The sequence below is a fragment of the Macrobrachium rosenbergii genome, chromosome 28 (assembly GCF_040412425.1).
Source record: "Macrobrachium rosenbergii isolate ZJJX-2024 chromosome 28, ASM4041242v1, whole genome shotgun sequence".
NCBI lineage: Eukaryota > Metazoa > Arthropoda > Malacostraca > Decapoda > Palaemonidae > Macrobrachium > Macrobrachium rosenbergii.
This window is the reverse complement of record NC_089768.1, coordinates 29,225,707-29,240,452: the sequence shown is the minus strand read 5'-3', so window position 1 is coordinate 29,240,452 and position 14,746 is coordinate 29,225,707. Positions and strand designations below refer to the sequence as shown.

At 36.0% G+C, this 14,746-nt stretch overlaps 1 protein-coding gene across 18 annotated transcripts in view; it reads right to left on the bottom strand.

Annotated features, from left to right (window-relative positions):
- The window catches only part of LOC136854167 (receptor-type guanylate cyclase Gyc76C-like), a 467,449-nt gene that overhangs the window by 166,559 nt on the left and 286,144 nt on the right, over nt 1-14,746 (bottom strand). For 17 of the 18 annotated variants that reach the window (XM_067130442.1, XM_067130444.1, XM_067130443.1 and 14 more), the window contains one exon: nt 4,512-4,557. The exons of the other annotated variant lie outside the window; for it this stretch is intronic. In XM_067130442.1, coding sequence (XP_066986543.1) covers nt 4,512-4,557 — 46 coding nt within the window. The remainder of the gene's footprint in view (nt 1-4,511; nt 4,558-14,746) is intronic. 18 annotated transcript variants of the gene reach the window in all.

Genomic DNA, 14,746 nt, shown 5'->3' with positions numbered 1-14,746 from the left:
GAGAGAGAGAGAGAGAGAGAGAGAGAGAGAGATTGCATCAGCAGATTGAATATTCAAATTGCCCTTCCCGCACAATGAATTGAGAACCGATACCCTCCATGCATTGAAATTTTGTGGAAGACCTACTCTCCCACCAAGAGACCCAGAAGCTATTGACTCAAGACAAAATACCACCACTGCCATGTATGCAAATCAAGATCAACAGATTATTTAAAATTTCGTACATATTTAATCCCTTGATCCTAGGGGCTCTGAGGCTCGTAAATTTAGTCATAAACCTGCAGTTACATTGCTGGAATACCAGGCTTTTCGCTTTTAATACGGCGTTATCTTACAACGTTAACGACCTTGAATTTAATAAAGTTCACTATGAAACTATCAGTTCCCGTGACATCTTGAGTGATAATATCTCCATGGATTTCAAATTACGAAAAACAAGCATTCTTATGCAGTGCAGCCTCTCTCTGCAACGTTTGGTTCTCCATAATTCTACTCCATTACAAGTAATTCAAGTGTCAATGACTAAAACTTCACTTTTCGAGTACGTTGCTTCCCTCTGGTGGCAATTTCCACAGGTTTGCTACACGGCGTGATAGACTAAGAACTGCCTCTACAGGTGACTCAATATTAAATGAGGAAATTTTGTACAGTGCTACCCAAAATCTGGTCTGTTAATTCTGGTGTAAAACTGGGATAGTAAAGAACCACACCTCCGCATTTCGGGAGCACAATTTTGCAACAGTCATGTCGAGACACCGAAATTTGTACGGGTTCTTACTAACATTAATAACGACATTTTTACTTTAAGATATCTCGTCTAAAGGTTTGGGTATGGGACATCTGGTTCCATTTGTATGCAAAAATATCTAGTTTACATTCAACCTTTCCGTTACCGTATCTTTTCTTCTATCGACAAGTCCTGAGTAACAGAAGTCTATCAAGTAGATAGATTACCAAAATTTCACATAATAAATCCATTATAGAGCTTAAATGAAGCACCAAAATAACACAATATTCCAGTTTTAAATGTCACATTATCAGAAAAGCCTCCTCTAGCAATGAGTAATAATGATGATACACTATATGCAATTCTCACGAACGCCTCCTCAATGGACACCTGACGTCGAACTAAGTAAAAATAACCCTGGGTAACAATAGCGCATTTTGGGCGAAGAATGGAGTTTCCTGCAGAGGAGATGCAGCGATAATGGACCCATGATATTAAAACTCGCAGGGACTGGCGATAACAGGAAGTAAAATATGCGTTCCTTCACACACTCTATTTAGCGAACGTAACCACTGATGACAAACGTAACGTCTTTACGGCAAATCACTGATCAAAACTAGCATATAGTATATCAGCAAATAGGTAAAAAAAAAAAAAAAAATAACTATGCCTGTCTATTCGACCTTATTAAAACTTATAAGGAAAAAGGACAGATGATACCAAGAGGTGAAATATGCGTTTCTCAACATTTAATGTATTTAGAGAACGTACCCAATGGTGACAGACGTAATGACGTCTTTACGGTAAATCATTTACCAACAAAACTTAAAGAAAGATATTTTACCAAGAGATAATAATAATTGGTATTTATGGTCTTTCCACTGCTAGAATCCATTATCAGGTGCCCGGAACCCTACCTTTTACATAAAGAGAGTTCAGTCGTTCAAGAAACAGACGCAGGAAGAGAATCCCACTTCATAAAAGTGAAGGAGATTTAATGGGAAACAAATATATCTACTTCATTATCCAAACAATTAAAACATGACGATGGTATAGTCAGTACTGACTTCTTACCGTTCCTCCTAATAGAGCAGTTACTCAAATTTCCAATCGATCAGTTCTCTAAAACTCTAGAAACATGATTAACGAATGTCATTGATGTGATTTAATGCCTGTCACAACTTGTTGACAGCTGCATACGGGAAAATGAGCTCATAAAAAACGAAATCTCGTTAAACCCCAATTTAAGGGATTGGGGTTGAAATGGGTTGGAGAAGCGAGTTTCTAATTTATTATTGCTTTCCCTCCACATGTTATGGGGCTGTTTTCCACGAATCATTTTCCTGTATTGAACGTCATTCCTTTTAATCATTTACTAATACCAGCAAGGGACTGCACGGTCAGTAATTTCTGCTATTAATTTCACAACGTATGTTCATGAAAGGACTGAGGTTATTTTTTTACTTTTAATTAACTTTATTTAAATTTACCTACTCACTTGTCAACAGAACAAATTCCTTTGTTGACATCGACAAAAAAAAATCTTAAGATTAGCCCTCAAAGAGAATAAGTTCATAAATTTTTCAAACGTGGTAAAAGTACCCTACATCAAAAGCCTCAATTACAGGTGATTCTTTACCTTCATCCTACCTTCATTACATAAGGTTTTCTGTCAATACACTAAGCTACTTTAATATGGAAAGAATCCACTGAATCATGCATTCCTTTCCGTTACACAATTTTATCTTAAGAAAAAATTATGATTAAATGTAGCTTCTAATCAACCAACATGAAATGGTCATTTTACAATTTATTTGAAAGTTTGTTCCCCTACACGAGACTAACCTGTACCTAAACTTAATTAACTTTAAAAGAAAAACACTACAACTCCATCTGAAACGTCAATCAGGTCAAAGCGAAAACTCTGTGGGTGTTCAACTTCAATACGTAAGGTTTGTATGTTACTTTTGCTACAAAAAAAATTTTACCCACAACTTATCATCATTAATAATTTACATGAAGACTAAAACTATCCGGCAATTAACAACATTTTAATCACGACATAACCAGAGTTCCGGTTACGACAACATTAGAAACATTTTCTTAAACTGAGTTGTGGTTTGCGTTACGAAACTGAACCAGTTCTTAGTTTACAGTTGCAAGTTTGCAACGTGACAGCAAATGTGGCGCCATTCTGTGCCTGGAGCTATATCATAAGGAAATTTAGTATCTTAACTTTCTTACCACATAAAATGGCAGCAACTGATTAGCAAATATTCATGCTTTGAAAGCAAAGACCAACTTCTATTCCCCTAAATTACAGACCAACTATTACCCATGCTACAAAGTTTTTCTTGGGAAAAATAAAAATTTGATCAAGGGAAGAACGGCAACCGCGTAACCAAAATGAAGTCTGGGGGAGCTAAATTCTTGGGAGGGTTTGCAGGAGTTTGGTCACAAACAGTAAGAGCTTTGAAGAGCCTCTGAAGTGGTCTAGACAGGTTGAACAAGGTTAAGCGACAGATTTCTGCAAAATGGCATCACAATATCAATGGCCACTTACGCCGGAAATTTACAGTTTGCTGTTTATGATCTGAATATAAAAAAGGGTCAGGAGAATTCCTCATGGCAAATTCCACGAAACATACAAATTTAATGCGTACTGACAAATAAGGATGAATTATTCCCGGTCACTCGGCGGTCTGTTTCATCTCCTACTACCGCTATTGCCTTAAACAACCGAATACCTCCCTCTCGTGTGCAGTTGCATAAGCACCCCTACGCTCCGTCAGTATGTGTGTGTGTGTACGTATGTTTACGACTAGACTGCGTGAATGTACGTACGTTTGCGGTCACTACGCACGATAATGTACCAATTACACAGTGCGTGGGAGTGGCCTCTTCAATGCAATGTGTCTTGAACCACATTTCTACGGTGTTTGTGCGTGCACGTCTGAGTATAAGTCACTTTTTACTCTATGGGCGTTGGCATGTGGGTATACTTAAGCCTTGAACGCGTTTAAGTAAAGTTATAGTGATTGGGTGTGCCTGTGTTAAAGAAAGAAAGAAAAAAAAGGGGGCACTGAGCATGCGTAAAAAAAGAAAGAAAAACATTGAGCCGTAAAAAAACAAAGCAGTGAACCAGCGTAAAAGTACGATTACACGGTGTTTGCCGTGTAGAGCAAAAAAAAGCTTGTATTGTGAGTATGCAGATAAGTACACTTATGATGAATCCGCGTTCAAGTACACTAACATTGTCTGGGTGTGATATGTGTACGCTTGTGTGTATCTGCTCAACAATGTGTAGACGTAAGAAGTCTGTCGTTGTGGGTATGCATGCACGTACATTGCGCTGTATGACTGTGTAAACATATGTTTACGAAGTGTTTTTGTGTGTGTACGTATTCCTACTATGTGTGTGTTTGTGAGTGTACGTACTGTGTTTGTGAGCAACAACAATCACTACGGTGTGTTTCTGGGTAAACACTTACTCTGTACGTATGCCTGGAGCGTTCGGGTTAATATGCGAGTGTAATTATGCTTGCTCTTTGTGTGTGTGTGTGTGTGTGTGTGTGTGTGTAAGCTTATGCCTGTTGCTGTCTGTCACAGCGATTTGATGAATCAGTATGCGAGAACACGTTCATTCTTGTGATCCCCCACAAAACATAAATAAGTTCGATAAGTTTAAAATTCCTGGCATGGACTTTCAGTGAATGACTGTTTTTTTTTCTGACAAACAAACGTGAAGCTACATATAAACGAAAACAAATTATTTTAAACTTACAAGTTCTTGCAAGGCAGAAGCTCAGCAGATCATACTTGGCTCCAGTCTGAAAAATTGAATAAAATTTATTGTAATTATTAAAATTATTAACATACATCTAATAGCAAAGGTGAATGCCATCTGTACTGACAATATAACAGACACTGACACACACACACACACACACACACAGAGAGAGAGAGAGAGAGAGAGAGAGAGAGAGAGAGAGAGAGAGAGAGAAATAACTGTAAGAATGCCTAATTTCTTACGTTCCCCGGTAATTTTCATTTCTATCTATCTCATCATCTCCCCTTGATAAAGGATAATGAAAAAGACGAGGAAACTAAATAGAATGGAGGAAATAAAGAAACAGAAGAAACAGTGCAGTACATAAAATAAGGTGAGAATTCCCACTTGAAAAAGAGGTTCGATATCATTCTGCTGAATTAACAGGTGGGAGGAATCGAGTTTGGAGTCGATTTTAGCCCTAGCGAAGTTCAAAGGGTCTAAACGGCTTTCCTAAGTGAATGGAAGGAAGAACGGGTTTCAACCAGCCACCAAGGATACTGAGAAAATTATAACTGGCGTCGCATCTACCACACTCATCGACGGGGAAAATACTTTGCTGAATACTATTGGTCACAATCATTGTAATCGCCAAGTAATTTTGTCCTTGTATCTTATCTATTTTCTAATATTGAAAAATGTTGTCCATTCCGATATTCAACTTTTTCAATTTTCACAGTAATATGTTTATTTTCCAGAGAAAAATCTGAACAGCTGACAGTGGGAATTCATTGAAAAGAAAAACGTAGTTCATGCCAATCAACTTTTTAATTTTTTCACAGTAGCATATCTATTTTCCAGACAACATTCATAACATCTGACATTGGGAATTACCTGAAAAAAGTAGTATATGTCGTAGCAGTTGGAAATGGGGCTAAGAATGACTGATTTTAACGCTCTAACTATTTCGTCACCTTCAAGTAGTTTAAGAGGAGGATACGACTCTTTCTAACTTCAGTCAGGCTTCTGGTGTGAAGTGGGCCTTTTCTTCCTTTCATTTCCTGCTTCAGATCCCAGGGTTTTCAATGGAAAACTTACTAAAATGCCAAGAGAGCAAAATGTTCAGACTTCATTGCGTTGGCATTTGCATTTACGATAGAGACATTAATTTATAATAAAAAATTTCCATCATAATTCTTTCCTAATGCTAAGAAGAATAAATGACAAGACTCATTGTTACAAAAATCAGCCTTACTCAATATTTCTATAATGAAAGACGCAATAAATAAAAAAATATCCATTCCATTTAAATTTTCGTAATAGTCTTAAAATATATGTGAAGACTGAAGTAAGAAAGAATAAAAAGTGCTCGTTGAAGGATTCTAACTAAAGCAAATCAAGACAATGAAATCTGGGACATGCTTAATTTTGTAACATACATTATACAGAAAAATAAATACTTTGAATTTTCAAAGGCAAGAAAAAAACTCCTGAACGCCATTCGTCATAAAAGAAAATACTCTCGAACGCCATTCGCCATAAAAGAAAATACTCTTGAACGACATTCGCCATAAAAGAAAATACTCTCGAACGACATTCGTCATAAAAGAAAATACTCTTGAACTCCATTCGCCATAAAAGAAAATATTCTTGAACGCCATTCGCCATAAAGAAAATACTCTTGAACGCCATTCGCCATAAAGAAAATACTCTTGAACGACATTCGTCATAAAAGAAAATACTCTTGAACGCTATTCGTCATAAAAGAAAATACTCTTGAACGACATTCGCCATAAAAGAAAATACTCTTGAACGACATTCGCCATAAAAGAAAATACTCTTGAACGCCATTCGCCATAAAAGAAAATACTCTTGAACGACATTCCTCATGAAAGAAAATACCCTTGAAACATAAAGCGAAAAAAATATGTTATTGCTCTTAGGTATGTGGTGTGACATGTGTTCAGTTTTATGTTTGTTGAATCCTTTACGACAGCTCCCCTGTAAACAGCTCTTGCCAGAAATAGAACAAGGTAACACATGTGCACACATATAAGCGACATAAAATACATACTGAGTATTCTTCTATTTATTTAAATGCGTCCACTGACATGTATAAACTATACATTGCATATTTGTATGCTCATATAACTGACATATATAAATTAAATGCTTTGTCAGTTCATTTAACTGCATCCAAGATTACTCTGTAACATAATCACATAAAAAAACACTCGGAAAGTGCCCATGAAACAGAGGCACGAATGAAACATTTTAGCCTGTTATAAATATTAACTCGCGTGTTTCAAGGATTTTACGCAACTATTTCAGTAGATAACGGGCGAAGGCTGTGATTTGGGTACATACTAGAAAGAAAGAAAAAAGGGTTTTGAGTTCTTTATGGTGAAAGACGAGGGGTGAGTTGGACTGAGTAAAACCACAAATAATACTGGTAGAGAAATAAAAGGAAAATTCCTTACTGCCATCTTGTATGAATAATAATAATAATAATAATAATAATAATAATAATAATAATAATAAAGGGATAATTCCTTACTCCCGTTCTGTATCAATTGTGAATAATATAAACATAACAAGGGCTAATTCCTTACTTCCATCCTGTGTCACTTGGGAATCATTATAATTATAATAATGTAGTGATGAGCTAACTCCTTACCTCCATCCTGTGTCACTTGGGAATCATTATAATAATTTAATGAAGGGCTAACTCCTTACTCCCATCCTGTATCACTTGGTTATAATAATAATAATAATAATAATAATAATAATAATAATAATAATAATAATAATAATAATAATGAAGCCATACATGGCCAGTGTAGGCGAAACTGCGAATGGCTCATTAGATCAATAATAATAATAATAATAATAATAATAATAATAATAATAATAATAATAATAATAATAATAATACACAAATGAACACGAAGTTAAACTTTGAAGAGATTGAACAGCATCCCGATGATAAGGTCATAGTGTTCTTCACACGGTAACTGAACATCAAGGATTCGGTTCGGTAACTAACACATGAATGTGGCAGTAAATGCTGTCTTGTTTTCATCTGATGTTATATGCCATCCAGGTGCCCCCCCCCCCCCAACACCGCCAAAAATCAGAAAATCGTTTTTGATGTAAACAAAAATAAAAAATTCATAACTTTCATAAAAAAAATGAGAAAATAATTGTTGGGATATTACCCCTCTTAAAAACCACGCCTTTACAAAACGTATTTCTGATAAAAATACGCGGCAGAAACATTGTTGATTTTAAAAGCATATTTCACATAATTTTTTTCTTAATAAAATATTATATAATTTCTCACTGACAACAGGACCATATCCCCCAACCGCGCCCCCTCCAACCGCCCCCCAAAAGTGTAACACACAGCTTTCACCTCAATAACATTGGCTCCTATAGGTATCATCAACTACTGTTCATACCTTACAAATCACCCTCGCCGATTCACGCCTGAAAACGACCAAATTACACTAGCCTTCATCAGGAGGAATTTCCTATTCAGAACACCCCAAGGCAATTACGTGGGGAGATAATGAGGGACAATGGGGTGGAGGGGGGGGGACCGGGTATAGAATCATCACCTCAATATGTGACTCTCGAATAGGCTTTGATTACGAGGTCGTTAGTATCAACGATGTTTCCCGTAAACAAGCAAGAGCGAAAGTCGCGTCAATGATCCATTGGCAAATCAACCATGTTATAAGCAGAGCGTCTGATTAGTACTGTGTGTGTGTGTCGGTCAATAAGCGTGGAAAATAAGCCGCAACCATCACACCCCGTGAGATATAAGTAATCAACTACAGAAATAGATGAGTCTAGGTCTCTGGCAGAGCAGAAGAGATTGACAGATGATAAAAAAAAAAAAAGTCTCTGGCAGAGCGGAAGAGATAAACAGATGATAAGACAAAAAGTTAAAATAATGATAATTTCGAAAGGCAGAGATGCTTCCTTCGCCCATCATTATAGACAGAAGTGAGCGATTTTACATCACCGCTTTTAATATACTCAAACGTCACCCTGGCCTTTCACAATAATACGTGCTGTACTGTCACTGCAAACTTCAGCATCATCACCCCCCTAACTTTCTCTACCTCTTTTCCCCTCTTAAATCATGTGGGCAATCACTGCAAGGAAAAAATAAGTATATATAAATAGAATCGCTCATTTATTGCGCCATGCAAATGTAAATAGAGCTCAAATTACTCTTCCAAGCATCAAAGCCTCCAATCAATCACGTAAACACCGTTCTGGAGAGGATGGGGGGGAGGGGGGGAGATTCCAAACAAGTTATAAAGCCCTAATGATTTGGTCTGTATATGCCTGTAAACAAGCCAAGGATAATATGAGAGAGAGAGAGAGAGAGAGAGAGAGAGAGAGAGAGAGAGAGAGAGAGAGAGAGAGAGAGAGAGAGAGAGAACATGAAGGTTTCAATTCCGGATAAAAACAGGTCGTAGTAAATCAGCAAACACGGCTTGGTCTTGACTACTCCTCAGCATTTATTAAGGATGATGAGGAATTCATTAGCATAAAGGAACTGAACATCCTTCTCCTTCCAAAGATGGCGTTCAAGGATATGTTTTAGGCTTCGTGCTGCTACAGCCATCGCCTTTTTCAGGCACCTGACCGATAGAGAAAAAGATACACCCGTGTCTCACCAAATCAATCCGAACACTTCGGTAATTTTAGTGCACTGGATATCTCAAGTGACAATAAATTCGCCTTCAGATATGGGCAAGTTATGATGAAGCAAATTGAGAATATGGCAGGCATTTACACATTCTAACAACTGTATGGTTTGAAAGGATGAAGTGAATTCTATCATGGAGAGTTGAGGGTCATCAAAATTTTAAACTTTTAATTTTGTTCGGAGACCTGTCATCAGAATTCGGGTGTTTCTGGTCTCAAGAATGATGCTGAGATTGCCTAGTTAAGAACCATCAAAGTCCGGCTAGTAAATTCTACGTGAAGGCAAGGGGCAACAGGAACTCTGAACTTTTTACTGCACGTTAGAATACCGAATGACTGAATAATACACTCTGACGTTAATTTAAAATATCAGATTCTGAAAACGATAATTCAAAAACGGGTCTTCCGAGAATTCTTCAGTTTCTAAAAATATGCAGCAGGGAAATGGCCAAAGTAAAAATCAGATTACAAATAATGCTTTTGTATTTTGTCGTTTTATCTGTAATAACCAATGTAAATTGGAAATACAATTTTTGATATTTATTATTTGACTCTCTCTCTCTCTATCTCTCTCTCTCAAAGAAATGGCGAATCAGCACGTTCTAAAGAAACGAAACATAAGTTCGTCGATAGCTTCGACAAACTTCGAAGACATCTCGCTCCAACTTCGTTAACAATCACCGAAAAAGCAAGGCACAAGGTGCCCCAAAGGAAGGTAGAAGAATTCCGAAGAGCTACGTTTCACAGAATAATGGGAGAGCAAACTTCTGTGCCGGGGCTGCGATATGAAACAGGTTCCAGCCTTGCGGAACAGAATAAGCTTTCCAGACGGACGGGGGAAACTCGGCCCAGACGGGGTTTTTCTCCGGGTCGTAAAAACCACATTAAAACAGGGAAGTTATGGCGGGACTGCAGATATTGAAGGGTGAACATCCTTCGCGCCATGAAGAGCTGCTTACAGGCACCAGACTTCAGAGAGTCGATCACGCCGTCGCCGAGACATCATGTTTTGAGATCAAATGTAATTTTCAAAATGAAATGGAATGGGATACGAAATCTGGGTACAAAGCCTGCAAGCACTGGGATCCATGGGGTCATTCAGTGCTATGGTGAGAATTAATGAAAGTGAAAATGAATTTGTGAGTTTAAAAAACATATTCTGAAGATGGTAAATGTTATAAAACGTGAAAGAGAAGCTATTCAATTACTGACTGAATTATAATTGCCATGATTTAGATAAAAAAAAAGAACACGCTTAAATAAAATTATCAGATCTTTTCATAAAAGCCAGAATCCTTCAACCTATTTATAAAGGCAAACATTATAGACGCATCATGATAATACTGAACTATGAACCTCATTTAAAAGAAGCATATATACGTCATTTCTGCTTAGACATAAAAAACGCAAGGAACAGTTTTAATGGTATGAAAAATATATTGCGACACATTACTTTTAAAGCGTGAATCTACATTGGTGCCACTCTTAATGCAGGAAGATACGATTTTTACGTTACCATAAAGCTATTTTATTGGTGCTTATACTTAATAACTAGACTTGAAAACACAGCAACTTAATATTCCTACCTTACGTAGTATGAACACTTTCTGTTCTCCGAATGGAACCCTGTTATTATTGTTATTATTATTATTATTACTATTACTGCACGACCGATAAACCAGGCAACACCCTACGAGGTGAAACGAAATTAAGGCGATACAAAGACGACCAATGGTGAAATAAATTTCGAAATTGACACCACGTGCCCGTCAGCAGGGTGCTAATTTAGTTCAGCGGAAGGGGATTACTAAATCGCGTACGTACACATATATGTATGTGTGTATGTATTTATGCATGTATGTATGTATGTGTATATACAAGCAATATAAATAAACATATATATACAAATAATATACATTATATATATATATATATATATATATATATATATATATATATATATATATATATATATATATATATATATATATATATATATATATATACACACACATATATATACATATATCTGACTATTCATGATGCATATCCACGTCATGCCTTTTTTTTTTTTTTATTCTTTTACACACTGGCCTACTGTCCTTGAGTAAATGTTAATATTAATAACGATGACAACGCATTCTTTTTTAAGAAGAACTCAAGCCGTTTACTTAACTAGCAAGCTTCCGCAAAAGCAAGATCCAGCCGTTTCAACGGGTACATTCTATTTTGCAAGAGAAGCAAGGATAAGAAATTATTATTATTATTATTATTATTATTATTATTATTATTATTATTATTATTATTATTAAATTACTTTACATAAATGTGGATTTTGTATTTTATAAACATATTCACGGGTTTGTGAAGAAGATTTGCATTATTATTATTATTAAAGGGTATTTTAGGCATACAAAGAAGTGAAAATAAAACCATAAAGAATGAATAATGAACTGCCTCACATGTTACACGACACACGATTAATAATCATTGAGACTAAGAGGCCCTACACGGACAAAAATGACAATCAACGTGGAAGGACATTACAACAAAAACTGCCATAAATGCAACACAAAGAAAAGCAATAAAGGGGAGAACTTCGTCAACATGGGAATGCTAAAACGAAGAAGCAATATCTGTCATGAACATACTTGAGCACTAACACTGGTCCATATGGAAATTTCGAAGTCGCCTATGACACTACAAAGGATGTCCACATGCACTCCATTTCACGGATTTTGAGCACAAACAAAGAAGCAAAAACTAATTTACTCACGAACGCACATATATATATATATATATATATATATATATATATATATATATATATATATATATATATATATATATATATATATGCAAGTGTGCTTTTGTGCATATATATATGAGACGTACACCATACCCCACGAAACGAAAGAGCCAAGCCTGAGTTGCATTGCAAGCGACCTCCGAGATTCTCATAAAACTGTCACAAGTCTGAGCTCACAAGGAAGTATTTATACTGGCAGAAAGACATGTAAAGGTCAGCTTCAAGCAAGGGGTGCCAAATAGGTCGAGTCCAAGCCTTCGTAAAGGGCGTGGAATCCGAATCTTCTTCATGACGGATTCTATCAAAATGTTATCCACAACATCCGGCTTCCAAACGCCAGGATTTCAGTCGACTCACACATCCTCTCTACTTAAGCAGCCGTTGTTTTCTGACTCAGCAATCTTCTATTTTAAGACCTGCTGGTAACAGGATTAAAATGGGAAGATTTTCATTTCCAAATGTAATGGGCTGCATATGCTTTTTCTTCCGAAAGGGGGAGGAGGGAGGGTCGTGCTTTTTCCCTTAAAAGTCCTATTAGATTTTTCCATGTCATCCACAAAATAATGCAGTCATCCTCGTGCGAGGGATTTTTATATTAAAAAAAACTGTATTTGAATGACATGCAGCTGTTGAAAGAGATCTACGTTTAAAAGGATTATTTTTTTTTTTTTTATAAAAGTTCAACAACAGTCGCATAAGTTTAATTATAAAAATTTCTATTGTTTCTCTTTGTGTGTGTGTGTGTGTGTGTGTGTGTGTGTGTGTGTGTGGTACACATATGAACACATAATCAGAGCATTTATCAATCCAAGTCTTCTGGCATTATGCCGTATCAGTTATAAAAATGCACAAGGGAAGGATGTAATAAGCGATGCAATATGCATACTCTGCAGTTTCAGATAATTAAAATTATCACCAGCTAGAAAAATATGAAGAAAATAATGACTGAAATTAGCAGTGAAGATTATAATAAACCTTATTTAAACTTTTTCTATAACTTGAAGTTTCAATTTCATTACAAGAATCTTCTTTAACCTTCAGAAACTTTAATTTCATTTACAATTTTCACCAAGCGAGATTTCGAGCAGAAAAATATAAAAATTTTTATTTGTCAAAAAAAAAAAAAAAAAAAAAAAAAAACAACAAGCAACCATCAGGCAACACTGAAACTATCTTTGACATGCAGGCATATACATGTGCATCTGAGTAATTGTATATATTCACGCAATACATATGGATGCTTGTATACACAGCTCAAACACTAAAATAATGCACGATATTACAGCATAATAAACGTTCAATCTAAAATGTGAAAGAAAAACAAAAGTAGAATCCAAGTAAAACTGCTAATTCAAACTTTAATAGTCTGAAATTCCAGAGAGCACGATGTGAATCGTTTGAGAGAGAGAGAGAGAGAGAGAGAGAGAGAGAGAGAGAGAGAGAGAGAGAGAGAGAGAGAGAGAGAGAGAGAGAGAGAGATTCATACGCTAAATGCATAAACATTCTGACTATGCTCGATTCAAGAACTCTAAATTTAGGCACAAAACAGTTAGGCAATTATCACATTCAGTTAATGTCTAAACTTGACTCACTGTGCAACAGACCAAGAAGCTGGACTTGGTGAACTCTGCTGTGTTAGCGCAAGAAGTAAAAAATGCCAAATTAAACATAAACCAGAACTATATACACGCACCTGAAAGCGTTCGTAAGAACGAAAATCCTTAAAAAAACAAGTGTGTGTATATATATACGTGTATATATATATATATATATATATATATATATATATATATATATATATATATATATATATATATATATATATATATATATATATATATATATATATATATATATATATATATATATATATATATACACACACATACATACATACACACACACACACACATATATATCACGTAACACTAGCAAGCTTATTTTACAATTGGGCTAATACGACACGGCAGACAACAACTGTGTAGATTTTCGTAAGAGCTGTCGGCTTGCTACAATGACCACGAAGCTTGAATAAAGATAACGAATAAATGCAAACTGAGATTATGACCGCGGTGCCACAGTTAAACAACAGCAGTGATGCCAAGAGCTGCTGGCTCAGTCACACGGCGCCACGATGCCAAGTCTTAAGAGACTTCGATTTATGGTGCCACTTTTAGTGCCATGGCGTTACAGTGCCAATTTCTGCGAGGTGGGAACACATTAGTGCTGATAACAGAGGTCTAATATGATTTGCAGGTTGGAGTTCCGCCTGGTTACGCTTGGCAGCTGCGAGACATCAACAGATATGCTCTATGGTTGCACGTCTTCAGAATAGCTACCACTCTCAAATGAAAAAAACCTGGATGAATGTTAGAAGTGTTTGCTCACATAAAAAAAAATTCAAGGTCATTAGTTACACAACCAATATTCGAAAAGAAAATAAACTGTGAACTAGTCTCATAATTGGTGAAAAGTTCTCGAGGGAAAATACCTTATACACTGCAGTGAAACATTTGAGGCAAATTACAGCTTTACTCCTCCACAATAGAACACTTTCGGAAATGTTACAAATAAAGCATTTCTCTATATCTATTACTTTTCTCTAAATTTCTCCCAGTTTTTCACGGCGAGAACATTAAAAGACAGAAATATTGATAGGCAGCACGTTGCATTTAAAGGAAAAAAAAAAAAATTCACATAAATCTCATACCATTAC